Source organism: Microtus oregoni, unplaced genomic scaffold, assembly GCF_018167655.1.
Source record: "Microtus oregoni isolate MIOR12 unplaced genomic scaffold, Mior012 000018F_ref0000195, whole genome shotgun sequence".
Taxonomy (NCBI): Eukaryota; Metazoa; Chordata; class Mammalia; order Rodentia; family Cricetidae; genus Microtus; species Microtus oregoni.
In genome coordinates, this window is record NW_024543077.1 from 22,162,684 (window position 1) to 22,183,122 (window position 20,439).

Below are 20,439 nucleotides of genomic sequence, written 5' to 3' on the forward strand. Positions count from 1 at the left end.
AAACTGTAGTTCCTATGTAGAGTATACATGTTTAATTTGATCCACAAATACAAAGTTAATTTATTTTCTATCATCATGGTTAATACATAAATACAAACTCACATTACAACAAAAACAAACAAACAAACATGAGTTCTAGGTCTATGCAAATACTTCTGGGTGTCTTAGTTCACTTACCAAATGTATAATGATTCACAATATAGTAAAATTATGAATGGAGTAATGTTTGTAAATGTTGTAATAAGAGTGGCGGGCTACGTTCCTGGCACCCGGCCACCCGCATGGCTAGCATTATCCGAAATAATTACACGGAAATTGTTTTCTTTTAAACACTGTCTGACCCATTAGTTCCAGCCTCTTATTTGCTAACTCATACATATTGATCTAACCCATTTCTAATATTCTGTGTAGCACCTTGGGCTGGTGGCTTACCAGGGAGGATCTTAACCTGTGTTTGTGTCTGATGGGAGAATCATGGCGACTCACTGACTCGGCTTCTTTCTCTCAGCATTCTGTTTTCTTTACTCCACCCACCTAAGGGTTGGCCTATCAAATGGGCCTAGGCAGTTTCTTTATTGCTTAACCAATGAAAGCAACAGATAAGATACAAGACCCACCTCCATCATTTCCCCTTTTTCTGTTTAAACAAAAAAGAAAGGCTTTAACTTTAACATAGTACAATTACATATAGCAAAACAGTTATCAAGCAAGAATTACAGTTACAATATTTATATCTATTTTATCTTTTATCATAACTAAGGAAAACTATAACTATTTATTTATTCTTCAACTCCATCAAGACTCCAGAGGGATATAATATTACCTAAGTAAACAAGAAATCCAAAACTCTAGAAATGACAGAGACATCTTGCTCCCTGTACAGTCACCCAAAGTTCTTTTGTTTCGTTGGGGCATCCGTCTTCGGCCTTCAGACCCATAGTGTTCAGCAGACATTTCCATGAAGCAGGAAATTTCAAAGACAGTTCAGTCACTTTCTGCTGTGTCCTGCAGAATGTCTTGCAGACTCTTTCATGAATCAGGAACCCTGAAAGAACATCTTGCCTTTAGGCAAGTTCAGCTGTCCTTTCTCTGCGGGTTCTTTGTGTCCAGTTTATGCAACAGTCCAGGCAAGAGCAGTTTCTTGCCCAAATGGCTATCAAACTCCATAAGGAGCCTCTTCGATGCCCATCTTCCTCTTGAAGTAGCTTGATGCTGCCAGGAGCAGATGTGTCTCATTGTCATGAAAAGCCCTAAGGGATTAAAACATTTAAATGCCATATTCTTATTCTGCAGTCTTTAAAAGATATAAAGAATACCTATCTAACTGAAATATATCTCTATATATAACCTGAATATCTAACTAACATGACTACAAGCTTGACTAATATTTATGATTATCCATCAACAACCTGTATTTCCTAATTATACATTACATTTTAAAAATGAACTACACAATCACAATACCTTAATCAAGATACTGAAATACATATACGTATAACAAAATTGACCTTAAAATCCACACCAATGCAAATTATTCATACCTATATCATATCCCCCTTTAAATGTAAAAGAACATTTATAAACAATATTTGGGAACATGGGCACAGTTTTTTTCTCTCCAAACTGCTTCCTGCTGAATGGGGGTGCTGTTATTCAGGTCTTTTATGGGATAACCTGTCTGCTAGGTTCATCTCAGTCGGCAGTTGAGTGAAGTAATTTTCTGAAGGTGTTCACAGCAACCTCTCAGGAGGGCATGATCATACCATATTGGGATAGACACAATCCACAGGGTCTCATCCTCTGTGAAAACAAAAGAAGAAACTCCTTTCCAAAGCATCATATCCTTAAACCAAAATTCTGAAGTCATAATACCCTTATGAAATCCATTCTGGTTCAGCTTGGTAGCCCATGTAATAAAATGTCTCTCTGTACTTAGCTCCTGTACAGTCAAAAATTTTAAAGAAAGCACAATAATACAAAGAATCCAGACTCACTGTGAATTTTCCATTTTTATGTGTCTTATTTTTACTCTATCAGTTTACTTTATTCTGTCTCTTTAAAGACTTTACCCTTTTTTTAAAGACATTAACTTTATTCTTTATATTCTTTTTCTTCTCTCTCCCAAGCCTACGTACATTCATCCAACACTGTGACTCATTTAGTGGTCTTTTATGTCTGAATCTGTTTTATTGTGAATCTGTAATTTTTTTTTACTATCCAGGAGCATTTCTTAAAATGTTAAGCATAATAAATGCTATTACCATAATAAATGCTATTATTATGGTAATTACGGTAGTTCCTGCTGAGACCAGCATAGTTCAGCATGGTTGAGCTGAGCCTCTCCTGCCTCAGAGCCATTTGGTGCCCCTGAGCCACTCACAGTTCCAGGCACATGGCAGTCCACATCGCCATCAAGCGAGGTGTACCACTTTACTCCAAATGCTCCATTCAAAAGCTCTGTCTCCAGCAGGAGCCAGACAGATATGGTGATGGCGGCACAGCCCAGAAAGCCGGCATTTTAAAACAGCCAGTTTTTTCCTGCTGCTGAGTCAGGAAAACTTCTTTGTGGCAAGCCACCCACAAAAAGCCAAAGCTGTATTAAACTCTCTCCCTTTTCTAAAGACCTCTCAGGTTTTTAAAGTGGATGTAGTCCATCACGTTAGAGAGCCACTCTGTCATAATATGAGTGGGTGGGTGCCAGGAACGTAGCCCGCCACTCTTATTACAACAGGTAAAGCACTCAGTATATGCAGTTCTCTTCAAAAATGTAAAAAATACCCTAGAAAAATATAGGTAGTGTTATAGATGAAAAGGTAAACCATGACACAATGGAATTTATCATCACAAAAATTTTTTCTAGATGTAAAATGACCCCCAATGAGAGAACAAAACATGATTTTAAACAAAGCTATAAAACCTTGATATTAGATTCCTTTTTACAATTTGAAAAAATATGAAGTTAATTCATATAGGTATAAGGTACAACTGCATTGAATGTGGTAAAGCTTTTACATGTGTAAATTTTGCTTGCAGGATTGAAAGAAATCAAACTGGAGAAAAGTTTTCAGTATATTCTCACTGTGGTAAAGTCTTGTCTTATAACACTCATCTTCTAAGGAATGAAAAAACACATAGCGGAGAAAAATGCTGTGAAATTAAGCAATGTGATGAAGTCTTTTCTTGTCACAATCATCGTGAAATGCATAAGAGAACACACAGTGGAGAGAAACCCTATGAATATGTTCAAGATAATAAAGACTTTCTGTATGTAACTCATCAAAGTCATAAACGAAAACATACTGGAGAGAAAACATATGAATGTAATCTGCATGGTAAGGTCTTTGCTGATCAGAGCCATCTTCAAAAGATTAAAAGAATATATACTAGAGAGACACCCTATGAATATAATCAGTGTGGTAAAGACATTACTCAATGTACTGTTTTTCAAACACATAAAAGAATACAAACTGGAGAAAAACCATATGAATATAATCAGTGTGGTAAGGCCTTTGCACGTCATATTCATCTTCAATTGCGTAGAAGAACACGAACTGGAGAGAAAACATTTGAATATAATCGGTGTGGTAAGGCCTTTGCACACTACAGTAATCTTCAAAGCCATAAAAGAACACATACTGGAGAGAAACGCTATGAATGTAATCAGTGTGGTAAGGCCTTTGCATGGCACAGTGGTCTTCAAAGACATAAAAGAACACATAATGGAGAGAAACCTTATGATTGTAATCAGTGTGGTAAGGCCTTTACACGACATAATCATCTTCAAATGCATAAAAGAACACATACTGGAGAGAAACCCTATGATTGTAATCAGTGTGGTAAGGCCTTTGCACAACACAGTCACCTTCAAAGCCATAAAAGAACACATACTGGAGAGAAACCCTATGAATGTAATCAGTGTGGTAAGGCCTTTTCTCAAAACAGTGTTCTTCAAACACATAAAAGAACACATACTGGAGAGAAACCCTATGAATGTAATCAGTGTGGTAAGGCCTTTACACGTCTCAGTCATCTTCAAAGGCATAAAAGAACACATACTGGAGAGAAACCCTATGATTGTAATCAGTGTGGTAAGGCCTTTGCATGTCACAGTGATCTTAAAAGGCATAAAAGAACACATACTGGAGAGAAACCTCATGAATGTAATCAGTGTGGTAAGGCCTTTGCACACCACAGTAATTTTCAAAGCCATAAAAGAACACATACTTGAGAGGAACCCTATGAATATACCCAGTGTGGTAAGGCCTTTGCCCTTCTCAGTCATCTTCAAAGGCATAAAAGAGCACATACTGGATAGAAACTCTATGAATGTAATCAGTGTGTTAAGGCCTTTGCTCAACATGGTGCTCTCAAATGTATAGAAGGACATATACTGGAGAGAAACCCTATGAATGATATCAGTGTGATAAGGCCTTTGCAGACCCCTGTACTCTTCAAAAGCTTAAAATGTAACATACTCTAGAGATACCTGTGAATGGAAGGTGGTAAATTCTTTTTCACAATTATCTCCAAATACATAATATGAGCCCTTCTGTAGAGAAACCCTGAAGATAATTTGGATACTTTTCAAAAATATGAGAAAAAAATCATACTGTAGTGAAACTATAAATGAATTCAGTGTCATAATGTTTTGTGTTTTATATAAGAGTAAGACTTAGTGTGTAGTCATCTGAGAAAGCTTGTGCATATTATCATAATCTTTTGGACCTGATGAAAAAGCTGGGTGCTTCTTTTAAATTGTTCTTTTAGATGTCAAGCCACTTACAGTCAGTTAACAAAAATCAGTTATTGTGTAGAAAAAAGTTTGAAAATGTCAACAATTTGTTCATGCATCATTATAACTCTCTTTATTTTAGTTTGAACCAGCAAAGTAATGGATAAATCCTTTTCAGTTACAGGAAGGGTATTCCAACTTTGGTCTTAAAACCAGAGCCAAAGGAAAGAACTTTGTCTCTGAATCCAGAACTAGATAATGAAACAACATCTCCCTGAAAACAGCCAAAACATTAAAAGGCCCAGTGAAAGAAACACAACTTGGCTCTCAAACCAGAACCATAAAATCCTAAAAGTTTCAACAATGTTTTTAAGCTCAAAGGATATCATTAACTGAAATATGAGAGGCATCAAGAGTCAAATCACTCATACGCTTACTTGTAGGTTTTGTATAAAAGTATCCTTAGAAGTTGGGAATATAATTATAGTTATCAGAAGATTGGGAGTGGTCATCAGGAAGGTAGATAGAATGTGGTTACAAGGAATATTTTCTGAAAAGGAAAGATGGTTTGAAGTAATAAATGATGGAAACATCACTCTTAACAGTAGCCACAAATAATATAAAATATTATGGAATTACCAACTAAAGAAGTGAAAGGACTGTTGGAAAAGAACATTAAATCTTTGAAGAAGACACCAGAAAATGGGAAGATGTCCTTTGCCCTTGTTAGGTAGAAATCAACATAGCAATCTACAGGCTCACTACCATTCCCATGTAAATATCAGAAAAATTCTTCACAGATCTCAAAATAAAAACACCCAACTTCATATATAAAAGCCAAAAAAATGCGGGATAACCAAAACAATCCTACATAAAAAATAATTTCTGCAGGCATCACATTCCCTGACTTCTTTAGATGACTGCAGAGCTGCAGTACTGAAGAGAGCCTGGTGTTGGCACAAAAACAGATAGGAGGACTAATGGAACTGATTTTAAGACCCAGACATCACTCCACTCACCTACTACACCTGATTTTTGACAAAACACCAAAAAATATAAAATGGAGAAAACATATTTACAAATGGTGATGGCATCACTGAATATCAATGTGGGGAAGAATGAAAGTAGATCCACATCTATCATCATGAACAAAACTCAAGTCCCAATGGATCAAAGACTACAACATAAAGACAAACACACCGAACTACATAAAACAGAATGTTGGTTAATCCCAGCACTCGGGAGGCAGAGGCAGGCGAATCTCTGTGAGTTCAAGGCCAGCCTGGTCTACAAGAGCTAGTGCCAGGACAGGCTCCAAAGCTACAGAGAAACCCTGTCTCGAAAAACTAAAAAAAAAAAAAAAAAAAAAACCAGAATGTTGGAAGTACACTTGAACACATTGGTAAAGAGGACCACTTTCAAATTATAACCCCAGGCATCACAGACACTGAGAAAAATTATAAATGAGCTTTCCTGAAGCAAAAGTTTCTGTAAAACAAAGGACATGATCAACAATACAAAAAAAAGGCAGCCTGTAGTATGGGAAAAGATATTCACCTAAACCACATTGGATAGAAGACTGATCTTTAGAACATACAAAGAACTTAAATAATTGATCATCAAATAAAAAATGGAGTACTCCAATAAAAATGGAGTACAGACCTAAAAAAAATCTTTTAACATATGAATCTAAAATGACTGAGAGACACTTAAGGAAATTTCCAAACTCCTTAGTCATTAGAGAAATGAAAATCTAAACAAATTTGAGATTCCCTCTTACATCTGTAACAATAGGCATGATCAAAACACTGATGACAACTTAAGCTGGAGAGGATGTGGAGTTAAGGGAACACTCCTGCATTTTTGATGGGGTTACAAACTGAGTCAGCTACTTTGGATATCAGTATGGTTATTCCGTAAATTAGAAAGTCACCTGCCGGGTTGTGAGGCATGGCTTTAATCCCTGCACATTGGGAGCCAGAGATAGATCTCTGTGACTTCAAGGCCAACCAGGTCTACAAGAGCTAGTTCCAGGACAGGCTCCAAAGCTCAAGAGAAACCATGTCTTAGAAAACCAAAAATTAAAAAAAATGAAAGAAAATTAGGAAACAACTTATCATAAAACCCAGTCATGCCCTTTGGATATGTACTCAATGGATGCTTAATCATACCACAAGGACAAATGCTCAACTGTGTTCACAGCAATATTGTCAGAGCCAGAACCTGAAAACAACCCCTCCTCAGAAGAATGGAAAAAGAAATTGTGGTATACTTACACAGTAGAGTACTACAGAGTGGATAAAAACAATTACATCTTGAAATTTATGTGCAAATTTATGGACCTAGAAAACATCATAAAAGAGTGAGTTAACCCAGAACCAGAAAGAAAAAATATATGTACTCACTCCTAAGTGGCTTTTCAATAAAAAACAGGGGACAGTCAGCCTACAATTCACAATGCCCAGAACATATACAACAAAGAGGAAACAAACAGAGACATACATAAATCTATTCTATATAGGACATAGAGAAAGACAAGATCTTAGTAAATTTGGAACATGTGAATCATGGGACAATGGGATGGGGGAGGAAGGGTGAATAGTGGATAAATATAGTTGAATAAAAAACAATTAAAAAATCCTTGATTCACAGCCGTTTGTGGGTGAATTAAACAAAGTGATAGTATAAAATGAATAGCTGAAATATGGAACTTTTCTTAGTTTTGTAGCTGAATGAAATACTTCCTCTTGCTAAGGCAGACTGATTTATGATATTTAATTAAAAACAATCCACACATTTTCCAAAAGAAAATTAAAGATTTATACCATATCTCCCAATCTTCCCAAACCAATAATCACACATGAAACATTTGAGACGGAAGTGCTTGATTTTACCTAATGTAGCTGCATTCATTCTAAGTTCATCATGTAACACTGAGTTCATGTTTTAATGATGAATTTTGAAGGCTGTACAAGTCAGAGTGACAGACCCTGAACTATGTGAGTACTAATTGAATCTTTGACTTCTGAAAACACCAAGTTAGAGTGTAAGAATACCTTGGGCTTTTATAGGTCAGATGAGCACCTACAGAGCAATGGATCTCATATACAATATAGCTAGCATCCAGAATCAAGAACTGGATTCAAGAGAGCAACTATACCCTTTATAGATTCATTCATACTGTAAGAGACCATGCCCAAGTGCATTGATATTTTAAAGCTGTTGACTGAAGGAGCTCTCACAGCACCTACCCATTTAACTTAATACGAAATTCCAAACCCTATACAAAACTCTGTACACAAGATGTCAAAATTAAAGTTAGAATTACAATAAGCATAATCAATATTAAGGAAGGAATACATCCTAATGGTTTGATAAGCATTTTATCCTAAGGAGTCCATGTTGTAGTAGAAATGGCTTAACTAGATCATAAGAGGATGGTAAGTATGATTATCTCATCTTCAACCCCATCAAAGACCTGAGAAGAGCAATAATATTACTTGAGTAGGCAGGTAGTGCAGTCTAGCAGCTTCCAAAAAGTGTAGTAGTTGACAGACAACTGACTGACCAATCAACCAAAGTCTCATCACAGTGTTGAAGAATAAGACTTCATATCAGAATATAAAACAATCTTTAAAGAACTATGCAGTAAAGCAGGACAATGACTTCAAAATGTAAACAATGTATAAAAATCTTGATCAGAGGTAGAGTAATATAATGCAATATGATAAATATATCATAAAATTGCATCAATAAAAATATGTTTTAAACAGGTAGAATCATACATTTATACAATCTGACATAATAACCTTATATAGTTGTTACAAATATTCTAAACAAAAATCAAAACAGTCTATATAATAAATATAATTCGAATTTGTGTCAATATACAAAAGTATACCAATGTAAATCCATAAAAAATATTTCACAAGTATTCCTTCTATTACAAACTTATTAGTAGGAGTAAGTAATCTACCTATTATCCAATTCCATTTTCGCTCATTTTGAGATCTCTGGGTGTACATCATTTCACCCAATCCTATGACCCACCCAGCAGGTCCTAAGTTACTCCAGGGTCTTGAAGAGGCACTATCTGAAAGACTTGGGAGGAAAGAGAAACGGATGCCAAGCAGTATTTTGTCAAGGCATCCGTTTATTGAAGCAAGTTTCATGCCTTAAATACTCCTCAGAAAGGTACTCGGGCAGGGGGAACTCAGGAAAGGGGGAAGGGAAGGAGGGGCTTGGTAGCTAGGCAACTAAGTGGGGCAGTTTGAGAGCTAAGCAGGGCAGTTGCAAGGTCAGTGGCTAGAACACCTGCTGTTAGTGATAGCAGCAAGCCCTGAAGACACTTTGTGGTACTTTCCAGAGCTTGAGTCTCCACGATCAGCACATAATGATTTGGCTAACTTTAAGTTTTCTGTCTCAAGATTTTTACTTCAATGCCCTGTGAGAAAGGAGAAGCCTGAAATGGCTCCTGACAATCCTATATTAGTAATAATCAACTCGTAAATGTTGTTCCTGACTGTGACGACAAACTTTGTTGGGAGAGAGAATGGCATCTTCTAGAATTGCTTCCAGGGACGATGTTATTTCTATGGGATATTATAAACGCAAAATGATGGTTAAATTTCAAGATGGCTGTTTTGGATAATTGCAAATGGTTTCTGAGTATTTGATAGGGTTTTTCTGAATTTCTTATTTGGAATTCTGGCCAGAACATTGTAAGAAGGTGCACCATATCTGCAGCTTGTACCCATAAATTGGTCTCGTAGTGCTATCAGCATCATGCCGTCATATCAACCAGGTAGAGACATTGTGGGTCCCCAATGTCTTCTTCTTGGAAGCTGTTCTTTGATGAAAATGTAAGCATTATTCATGTAGACATATATTCATTGAAAGATAAGATAAAGACAAAATGGGCATGAAGGAAAGTAAAATATTCCTTCAAAATTGATCTTCTTTCTGTTCCATACCAGAAGACTGTTGACATGAGACAGAGTTTTGAATTTTTCTTTTAACATCATGCTTGGATTTAGAGAAGGATAGACATTGTCTAATTCTAAAACCATTTCTGATTCTTAAGTAGAGATGGAAACACAAAAGGACATCTTATAAAGCTGTAGCCCATACAAAGCACCTAACAGATTATCTCTCTGGGGGTGTGCCTCCTCACAGGTTTACAGGTCAGTATCTGCCCCCTTCCTGAGATATAAAGCATACAGTGTGACAAACAGAACCAGAAGAGACAGATCAGCTACTACAGGTGAGGAAAAAATGAAAATATTCCAGATAGTGAGAACAGTGCAAGCCATGGCTTAGAGGCTGCAGCAAAGTCAGCAGGACCTTTAGAGACATTCATTCCTATGCCATCAAAGCAGCAACAGCACACATCTGCCCTAAGCCAGAAACTCTGGAAGGAACACACACTGTGTTTTGACAGTCTTCCAAATAATTCCAGTATGTGTGTAAGTTTTAGGACCTCTTATCCAGGCTACCAGCTCTCAAATGCTGTTTTCAGGTCACTTCTCTGTGATAGGATAAGAGGTGAAGTGGATGTAACTTCAGGTAAGTTTGGAAGTGCATAGTCTACATTGCTTTTGGAGAGCTTCCAATAAACATTAGCCATTGAAACGTTTTAAGAATCCTACAGTAAAGACCTTTATTTCTCATTCAGCTTTGGCTCTCTGTGATTCTGCCTATTGATACTTCCATAAATACCCTCTTAGGGATGTTTTTTTTTAATTTATTTATTTATTTATTATGTATCCAATATTCTGTCTGTGTGTATGCCTGCAGGCCAGAAGAGGGCACCAGACCTCATTCCAGATGGTTGTGAGCCACCATGTGGTTGCTGGGAATTGAACTCAGGACCTTTGGAAGAGCAGGCAATGCTCTTAACCGCTGAGCCATCTCTCCAGCCCCCCTCTTAGGGATGTTATCCTCACTAGTCACATGGATGCGATGTAACCTACAGAAGATGAGGAGACTGTCTTCAAGTCACAGAATGTGTATCCATGTTGGAAAAGACCTTAAAATTTTTTGTGTTCTCAAAACACTGCATGCTCTCTCCTTCCACTCTACTGTGTATCCAGGCATAACTCTGCATTATGTAGACCAGAAGCAGGACAAAAGTCTCTGCATTTATCTTGAAGGAATTTTCTGACTACTCATCCCTGGAAGATCTATTCTTTCCTCTGTGCTCAGTTATGAACCTGGTGACCCTGCTCCGAACACTGCCTTCATGACTGTGTGTATGTTTGATCCCTGCCTACACACACCATATACAATTTCTGAGTAATATTTCCATTTAGACAATCTGCTACACATCTACTTTTGTGCCTCTGATGCTGTTCCACCTACTCTCATCCCAGAAGACCATCTCTCTGATGGCTGTGACATCCAGATGCATCTGAGACTTTCCACAGGCTCCACAGAATGCCTGCTGCTTGTCATCACAGCCTGTGATTACTACCTTGCTATTTGTCAGCAACTCAGGTACCTGTGCACATGAGCCACAGCTTTTTCTCAATGCCTCCAAGAGCCGTCTGGGTATTCTATGTCATCAGGTAGTTGACAGAAACAGTCATTGCCATGAGACTGTCATTGTATGGCCACCAAGTATTTAGAAAGTTCACCTGCAAGGTCCTGGGTGTGCTGAAGCTGGCCTGTGGTGACATATCAGTTAAAAATGACTTTGTCCTTGTGGATGCCATCCTTCTGTTACCTCTACTCAAGTACCTCATTAGCCTTTCTGACATGCCAATCCTGGTCACCTTCCTAAAGGTGCTCTCAGCCAGCAGGCCCTGCAAATGCTTTTCCACCTGCTTGGAGCACCTTGCTGTGGTCCTATTTTTCTATAGTATCATCATGTTTCATGTACATGAAACCTATGAACACAAATGGTTATATCTCTAACATGGTCTTTACAGTCCTCTTCATTGTGGACTTCACACCCATCAAGCAGGAAGTGATCTGCAAAGATAGGGATCTTGACTTTCTGTTTGTGTCATCAAATGCCAATACCAATGCAGAGCAGATTATAGAACTATGGGGACCTCCACTGTAGAGACACAGTCTGTCTCACTAAGTCTGTCAGTCTGACTCCCCAGTTTTCTCCTGTCCTGAACTTGTCTGAGCTAGTGTCCAGCATTTTAATGTGATCTAATCTCAAGACTTCAGCCTTCGCTAGGTTCCTTCATTCACAACTATAATACCAGCATGTGTGGGGCTAAAGCAGATTGATGGTTAAATTAATGTCATCCTGTGCTACATAGTGTGACCAGTACCAAGAAAATAAATAGATACTAGACATTAGTATTTCCTTCTTAATGTGTCCTCAGTGGGCACTGGGAGTACCATTTTAAGTACTACTTAAGAGTGCATCATTTCCTGACTGACAGTCACAAATGGCTTCTCACTGCTCTCAAAAAGATGTTCATCAGCAGGACCTCACAGCTGCCTGCCTGACTGCCTGCCTAGTTCCTAGCCTTCTCCCAGACTTTCAGTCACACACAACTGACAAATGTGAGTTTCGATCTTCCCTAAACTCCCTACCCCACAAACTCTTGTGTTCTTCTTGTGAGGCAGTTATTATCAGCACTCATTCAAGAACACTTGAACTTTCTTTCCCTTTAGGCTCAAAACTGTTTTCTCCTCTCATTATCTCCCTCCTGTATCTTTGGTTTCTAATATTGTTTATGGCCAGATGGCATTTTTAGGAATGTATTTTTTATTGATTTTTATTGAATTCAACATTTCTCTCTATTCTCCTCCCTGCCTCTTCCCTACCCCCTTTAGCCTTCCCACAAGGTCCACAATGGGACCTTGATCTAAATTTGGTCAGGAGATTCAGTCTTTCTCTACTTCTCCTGTAGATTAGATCTGTGTAAGTCTCTTTTAGTGTCCTCATTTTTGGGTAATTTCTTTGGGATTGTGGTTTGTAGGCTAGTTTTCTTGGGTTTATGTTTAAAAACTACCTGTGTGAAGGCGTAAGTCACAAACAATGCCACACCAATTTGGGGTTATGATTATTAGGGTGGTATTTATTTAAAGGGGAAAAAACTTACAGATCACTGTCCCAGGCAACAGCCCTCTTCGCAACCAGGAAAGGAGTCTAGTCGCAGGCGGAGCAGGAAGTGAAGAGAGAGAGAAGAGGGAAGTGGCCGCTTTTTTAAAGGGAGAGAAACCACGCCCCAGTGGGCTGGTACCTCAGCGGTGATAGGCTGGAGGAGTGGGAGGACCTCCCGCAACACCTCCCCCTTTTGTTTAAATAAGAGAGTTCTAAACCTACTATGAAATTATATACAATAAGTACAAATATCCTATTCTAACTAGCTTAGGTCTTGTACAATAAATAACTTGGCCAAGTCATGAGAGAAAGTAACTACATTTATATAGTCTTCAACCCCATCGAAGATCTGAGAAGGGAAATAATGTTACCTGGGTAATTAGGAAGTTCAGTAAAACAACTTCCAAAACATGCAACAAATTACAGAGACAACTAGCTACCTGGGCAATCACCCAAAGTCACATTAGCAGCGTTAAAGCAACCAACTTTGGCTAAGGCCTAACATAACTGACATACCATTTTCTAAGGCAAGCAACTTTTCAAAACTATCTTACCCTGTCTTGGCAGGATATGACAGTCCTGTTTTATCCATTGATGCATGCTCTGTATCTTTGTCAGTTGTTGAGGTATGGGCATTTCTTTGCCCAAACGCCAGTTCTGCCAAAAAGAAAGGCTCCAGGTGGAGTGTCTTTGGTGCTCAACATTCTCTCGGGAATAGAGTGGTGTTGCCAGGAGCAATTGTGTCTCACTACCACAAAACTCTGAGTTAGATTAAAGGCCATTTTCTACAGCTCTTTGAAGAAGTTGAAGATTATCTATCTATACTGAGTATAATCTCTATATATCTAAAGAACCTGATTAGTCTATTATAAATGACAAACTTAGATGACTATTAGTCTATATAATTCTCAATATCTATCTAACTTAAAGACTAAGACAATAAACGACTGTGAAACAAATGAGGACAATGACCTCCAAATATAAACAATGTACAAATAAACATTGCAGTAGGTAAATATATATCAATACACAATCATTATATAAGTATCTTAATCAGAGGTAGAAATGTACACTGCAATATGGTAAATATATACAATACATATATATATATATCAATACAATATATGTCAATACATAAAAAAATGTTTTAAACAGAGGTAGAAACATGCATGCGTACAATAGTCAATATAATTTAACTTTGTATCAATATACAAGAATCTATAGCAATGTATTTGTCTAAAAACAGTAACTCACAATTACAAATCTATTATCCCATCATCCCTCTTTTTTTTCTTTCAAAATGATCCCTGAGCGTATAAAATTCCTCCCCCAACCCTCAATCGTATACTAATTATAATCAACCCCTAAATGATGTCCCTAAACCCAAGGGCAAGTTTTATTGGGAAAGGGGACGTCGTCCTCTAGAATTACTTCCAGCTGTCATGGGGGCGACGTTCTTTCTGGGGGATCCTGTGAAAGTGAAATGATGGTTAAATTTCAAGATCAATGTCTTTTAAAATTGCCAATAGTCTCTGAGTATTTTGTGCAGGTCTGGCCAAAATGTTGTATAAGATGTGCACCATTTCAGCTAACCAAGTTGGAACTGTCTTGTGCAGCTAGTACCAAAAGCAGGTCTTGTAGTAGCGCTATCAGTATCATGACGTCATATCAACCAGGTGGAGTTGCTGTTATGGGGCCCCATCTTCTTCCTGGAAACTTCAAATGTCACTTCAGGAAAAACTCATTGTTCATTATGAAAAACTTAAACATTAATCATATAGACATATATAGACATATATATATATATTCAATGAAAGACATGATAGATATATTCAATGAAAAGTATGATAGATATGAAGAAAAGCAAAGATGTTTTCTAAACTCATATTTCTTTCTGTCCCAGATCATGGCTCTTGACATGAGACAGAAACTCCAGAAACTCTGGGTTTTTCTCTTACTAACAGGCTTGGAATTGGAGAGGGACTGAGCCAGAGTCCAACTTCAAAACCAGCTTTATAAATTTAGAAATATGGTTTAATATTACTTATACAACCCATTCAGTTGTCTTGATATTTCCTATTGGGCAGGTATTTTTCCATCTGTCAGTATCCAAACATCCAGGGTCCCTTGAATTTCTCAAAGATGAGTGTTTTCCTGTGGAGATAAGAACAGAACCCTGCCCCCATTCTATATGTTTTTCTTACCACCTGTATGAATATCATCATTGTGGATGAGTTGTCATTTCTCCTTTCCAAGAGGTTTCTCCTCTTCAAATCGAAACTTTATTAATTTTGATGGTATCCACAATTTTTCTTCTCCTGTGGAAACAAGAGCAAAACCCCTTCCCCAACGTAGCACATCTCCTGGCTTCCACTGAGAGGTCAGCACATCTTTGAAATAAATCGGTTGATTTAGTTCAGCAGACTTTTCCATTATCCAATGTCTTTCTGCTGCTGTCGTTCCTTTCTCATTAGCGTTAAGAAAATTCAAGGTTAATAAAGCATTATGTAATCTATTTCTGGGGGTATTTTCAGTCCCTTTCTGTTTCTTCAGCATATCCTTTATAGTACGATTTGATCTTTCTATAACTGCCTGACCTGTAGGATTATTTGGTATACCTGTAATGTGTTTTATATTATAATAATCAAAAAAGCGTTTCATTTTCTTAGATACATATGCTGGACCATTATCTGTCTTTATTTGCGCAGGTATACCCATGATGGCCATAACTTCCAATAAATGTGTGATTACTGAATCAGCCTTTTCTGAGCTCAGGGCTGTAGCCCATTGAAAACCTGAATACGTGTCTATGGTGTGGTGTACATATTTTAATTTACCAAATTCCATAAAGTGGAACACATCCATCTGCCAGATTTCATTTCTCTTAGTACCCTTTGGGTTACTCCCTGCAGGCAACGTGTTTGATTATAGAAAGAACAAGTAGGGCATCTCTTTATAATGTCCTTAGCTTGTTGCCAAGTAATGGAAAATTCTTTCTTTAGGCCTTTACTATTGACATGATGCTTCTTATGAAATTCCGAGGCCTGCAACACACTTCCAATCAATAATTGATCAATCTCAGCATTGCCTTGGGCTAGAGGACCAGGCAGACCTGTATGGGACCGGATGTGTGTTATGTACATCGGACAAAGCCTGTTCCTGATTATGTCTTGTACCTGGATAAACAATGAAGTCAACTCTGTGTCATCTGGTATAAATTCAGCGGTTTCAATATGCAAGATAACTCTTTCTGCATATTGTGAATCTGTAACTATATTAAGAGGTTCTTTAAAATCCCTTAGCACCATAAGAATGGCATATAATTCTGCCTTCTGGACAGAATTATAAGGGCTTTGTTCCACCTTACACAATTCATCTGACTTGTAACCTGCTTTCCCTGATTTATTTGCATCAGTATAGAACATACGGGCTCCAGTTATTGGAGCATCACGTACAATTCTAGGAAGAATCCAAGAAGTTCTTTTTATGAGATTAAGTCTATCACTTTTGGGATAGTTGCTATTAATTTCTCCCAAAAAGTTAGCACAAGCTCTTTGCCACGGTTCATTGTCTTCCCATAACTTTTTTATTTCTTCAGTAGTAAAAGGCACTATAATTTCTGCTGGGTCTATACCTGCTAGTTGACGAAGTCTCAGCTTACCTTTTATAATTAATTCAGAGACCTTTTCCACATAAGTTTTTAATTTTTTACTTGGTTTATTAGGTATAAATATCCACTCTAAAATAATATCTTCCCTCTGCATTAGAATCCCTGTAGGAGAAATTCTGGAAGGCAATATGACTAGGATGCAGCTAAGATTTGGGTTCACCCTATCCACATGTGCCTCCTGTAATTTTTCCTCAATCATTGTCAGTTCCTTTTCTGCTTCAGCTGTCAGTTCTCTTGGACTATTCAAATCTTTATCACCATCTAAGGTTTTGTTTAAATGAACTATTAGATCAGGTGTTATCCCAACAGCTGGTCGTAGACTGGAAATGTCTCCTAACAAACTTTGGAAGTCATTAAGAGTCTTTAACCGGTCTCTCCTAATTTGTTCCTTTTGCGTTTTAATTTTCTCTAACCCTATTCTGTAACCTAGGTAATTAATAGAATTTCCTCTTTGAATCTTTTCAGGGGCAATTTGTAATCCCCACCTAGGCAAGACTTTCTTTACTTCTTCAAACATCCTTTCTAAAGTATCTTTATTTGAATCAGATAATAAGATGTCATCCATGTAATGATAAATGATGGACTTGGGGAATTGTTTACGAATTATTTCCAATGGCTTACTTACAAAATATTGGCACAGTGTAGGACTATTGAGCATACCCTGTGGGAGGACAGTCCATTGATATCTCCTATTAGGCTGAGAATTATTGTAAGTAGGCACTGTGAAGGCAAATTTTTCTCTATCCTTTTCTTGTAATGGTATAGTGAAAAAACAATCTTTCAAATCAATAACTATAAGAGGCCATCCTTTTGGTAACAGAGAAGGCAAAGGAATTCCAGATTGTAGTGGGCCCATAGGTTGAATTACTTTGTTGACAGCTCTTAGATCTGTCACCATTCTCCATTTACCAGATTTCTTTTTTACAACAAACACAGGAGAATTCCAAGGGCTGGTTGATTCTTCAATATGGTGAGCATCTAGTTGCTCTTGCACCAGCTGTTCCAATGCCTGTAGTTTATCTTCAGCTAGAGGCCATTGTTTGGTCCATATTGGCTTCTCAGTTAGCCATTTTAAAGGTAGGGCTGTTGGTACCTCTAAAGGTTTGGTATTTGCTGTATGTTCTTGTACAGCCTGAATGGCTGGTGACCTTTTTCCATAATACCTCATCATATCCTTCCCAGAATTATGAGTTCCTGGAAATACAGGAATGTTAATCTGGGTATTCCATTGCTGTAGCAGGTCACGGCCCCATAAATTTATGGCAATATTGGCTATATATGGCCTTAGTCTTCCTATTTGCCCTTCGGGCCCTATGCATTCAACCCATCTTGTGCTTTGTTTTACACGAGATAGGGTTCCAATTCCTAGGAACTGAACATCTACCTCTTGAAGAGGCCAATTCGGATGCCAAGATTCTGGGGTAATGATACTTACATCCGCACCTGTGTCTAATAAGCCTTCAATAAAAGTGCCATTTATACAGACTCTTAGCTTTGGTCTTTGATCATTAATAGAAGTCTGCCAAAATATACGTTTACTCTGTCCTATTGGGTTTTTTGACTCATCCTCCACACGTAATTCTTCATTTAGACCAGTATTACTTTTTACAGCAGAAATTGGAGCTTTTAATTTTCTTGGTGAGGCACGTTCTCCACTGTGACTGGGAATGACTGGGCCACTGTTGGCTTGGGGGCCTGCGAGAGGCCCCCCAAGGAGTTTCCCGATGATATCGGATTGCCCCTTCTATCTGTTGTTGACCTACATTCATTGGACCAATGCCTGCCTTTACCGCATCTCCTACATATACCTGAAGGCCGAGGTCTCCTATTTTTGTCATTCCCAGAAGAGATATTATTCCTAGAAATTCTTTGCCTGCAATTCCTTTGCAAATGTCCTAATTTACCACAATTAAAACACCTGGCAGTTTGATGTCTCCTCATTGCTTTGGAAATCGCTTCTCCTACCCAAGATTCATCATTATAGCTAAACGTCTCAACATTCATCGTATGCTGAATCCATTCATCCATAGGTGCTGATCTAGACTTTAAAGGCCCAATTATCTTTTTGCATTCTATGTTTGCATTCTCAAAAGCTAGAGATTCAAGAAGTATTCGTCTAGCTTCTGGGTCTGTTACCCCTATGTCCAGAGCCTTCATTAATCTTTGCAAAAAGTCAATAAAGGGTTCTCTCTGTCCCTGCCTAATTCTGGTATATGATTCAACCCTTTTTGCTGGATCTTGTATCCTATTCCAAGCATTTAAAGCTGCTTGGTGACATAGACACAGTACTTCATCGTCATAAAGAGCTTGGACCTGTGGATCAGCATATTCTCCTGCACCAAGAATTTGATCTTGGGAAACCTCAATACCTTTTGCTCTTCCTTGCTGTTCCATATGTTTGGATTCTTCTCTGAAATAAATTCCGAACATCAAGGAAGGTCCATTATCTAAAACTGCAGACACTAACTGATGGAAATCATGGGGAGTAGCTCTAGCATTAGAAGCCCAAGTCCTTATCATTTCCTTTACATATGCATTGTGCAAGCCAAAATTAACAACAGCTTGCTTAATTTCTTTCAGATCATTCATTGCTATTGGCGTCCATCTAGCTTCTCTGACTCCCTTTGAGCCTTTAGAAGTTGATGCTTTTTCAGAATTAAGTATAGGGTATGTCGCTAGAACCCTGGGTAAGCCAGTTCTAATAGCTGGTGGAGGCCTTGTATCCTGTCCTTGTGCCTCCTTACTCTGTTCACCAGCTGCAATAATTTCCCCAATCTTTTCAAATCTTTTTATCATTGTCTCTCTTAAATCCTGAATCTCCTGACCTGTATATATTTCCAGTGATTTCACTGAGGTATCAATTTTTTGGTCCCCATTCTGCACCTGTGATTCCAAAGCTTTAATTTTTTCCTTCAAAGATAACATGTCCTCCTTAAACTTTTCTTGTATATCATGTAGATTCCCATCTTGGAGGTACATTCTGTCTGTTACCTTATCAAAACTTTGTGATAAAGTCTGAACGTCAAATTCAACAGCCTGAACCCTTTCAAGTAACTTTCTAATACCCTTGGATATGAAATCAATTTTGTCTGTCATAGTATCCACTTGTTCAGATAACCTCTGATTTTCAATAATTTTAATCCTGTCAATTAGTTGTTCATTATTAGTTCGTAAAGATTCTATCATTCTTAGGAGTGCCATATTCTTCCTTAATGATAGAATATGGAAAAGAAAACTGAAGGCTAGTAACAAGCAAATTAAGGTATCCCCATAATCATATAAACCTTGTATGATGTAATTCATTGTATTAGTAAATATAAATTTACTAATCCATTGTATTAGTGAAAACAAAGCAGTAAAATTTGCGTTAGAAACAAAAACTGCAATATTACCTATTATCCAGCAGGTGGCGCTGTTGCAGAGTCGCGGTGAAAACATGGTCCTGTTTCAGTGCCTTAGTAGATGTTAAAAACTGGAAAATGCAAGTTTCTCAACAAAGTAAATGTAATTAAATCAATTCCTGAGACGGAACCAGAAACCCAGAATCCAGGGGTAGAGAAGAGCAATCTGGAAGCCGCTTATGCCTCCACGTGACAGAGTCACCCTGAGGGGTTGCAGCTTTCAGCAACCACGTGCTCTGGTTCGTGCCACTTAAGAGCTGTACTTGCAAGGGAGATTTAAAAATGACTCAGAAAAGAGCAAACCACACGGCCAGAGACTACGCGGGCCTGTGGAGTTTAAATCCACGTGGGGAGTCCAAGGCCCCTGGCAGCTGAGGAAGGGGAGGGCTCCCGCCAAGCCGAACTAGAGCCCGCCAAGCCCGCAGCCGCCAAGCCGAACTTGGGGCCGCCAAGCCGAACTCGCGGCTGCGAGTGGGGAAAGGAGAGGTTCTAAAACCAAACGTTGGGTGCCAAAAATGAAGGCGTAAGTCACAAACAATGCCACACCAATTCGGGGTTATGATTATTA

General features: G+C 38.1%; 1 protein-coding gene and 1 pseudogene across 1 annotated transcript; both read left to right on the top strand.

Moving 5' to 3' along the window:
- Positions 1–3,730: 3,730 nt before the first annotated feature.
- LOC121458722 (zinc finger protein 120-like) lies at positions 3,731–4,087 on the top strand (the record flags this gene model as incomplete). Its single annotated transcript, XM_041668030.1, has 1 exon — positions 3,731–4,087. A coding segment is annotated over one exon (357 nt), but the record flags the coding sequence as incomplete, so codon positions are not given.
- Positions 4,088–4,238: 151 nt separating this feature from the next.
- LOC121458688 lies at positions 4,239–11,798 on the top strand (annotated as a pseudogene).
- The last annotated feature ends 8,641 nt before the right edge of the window (positions 11,799–20,439 follow it).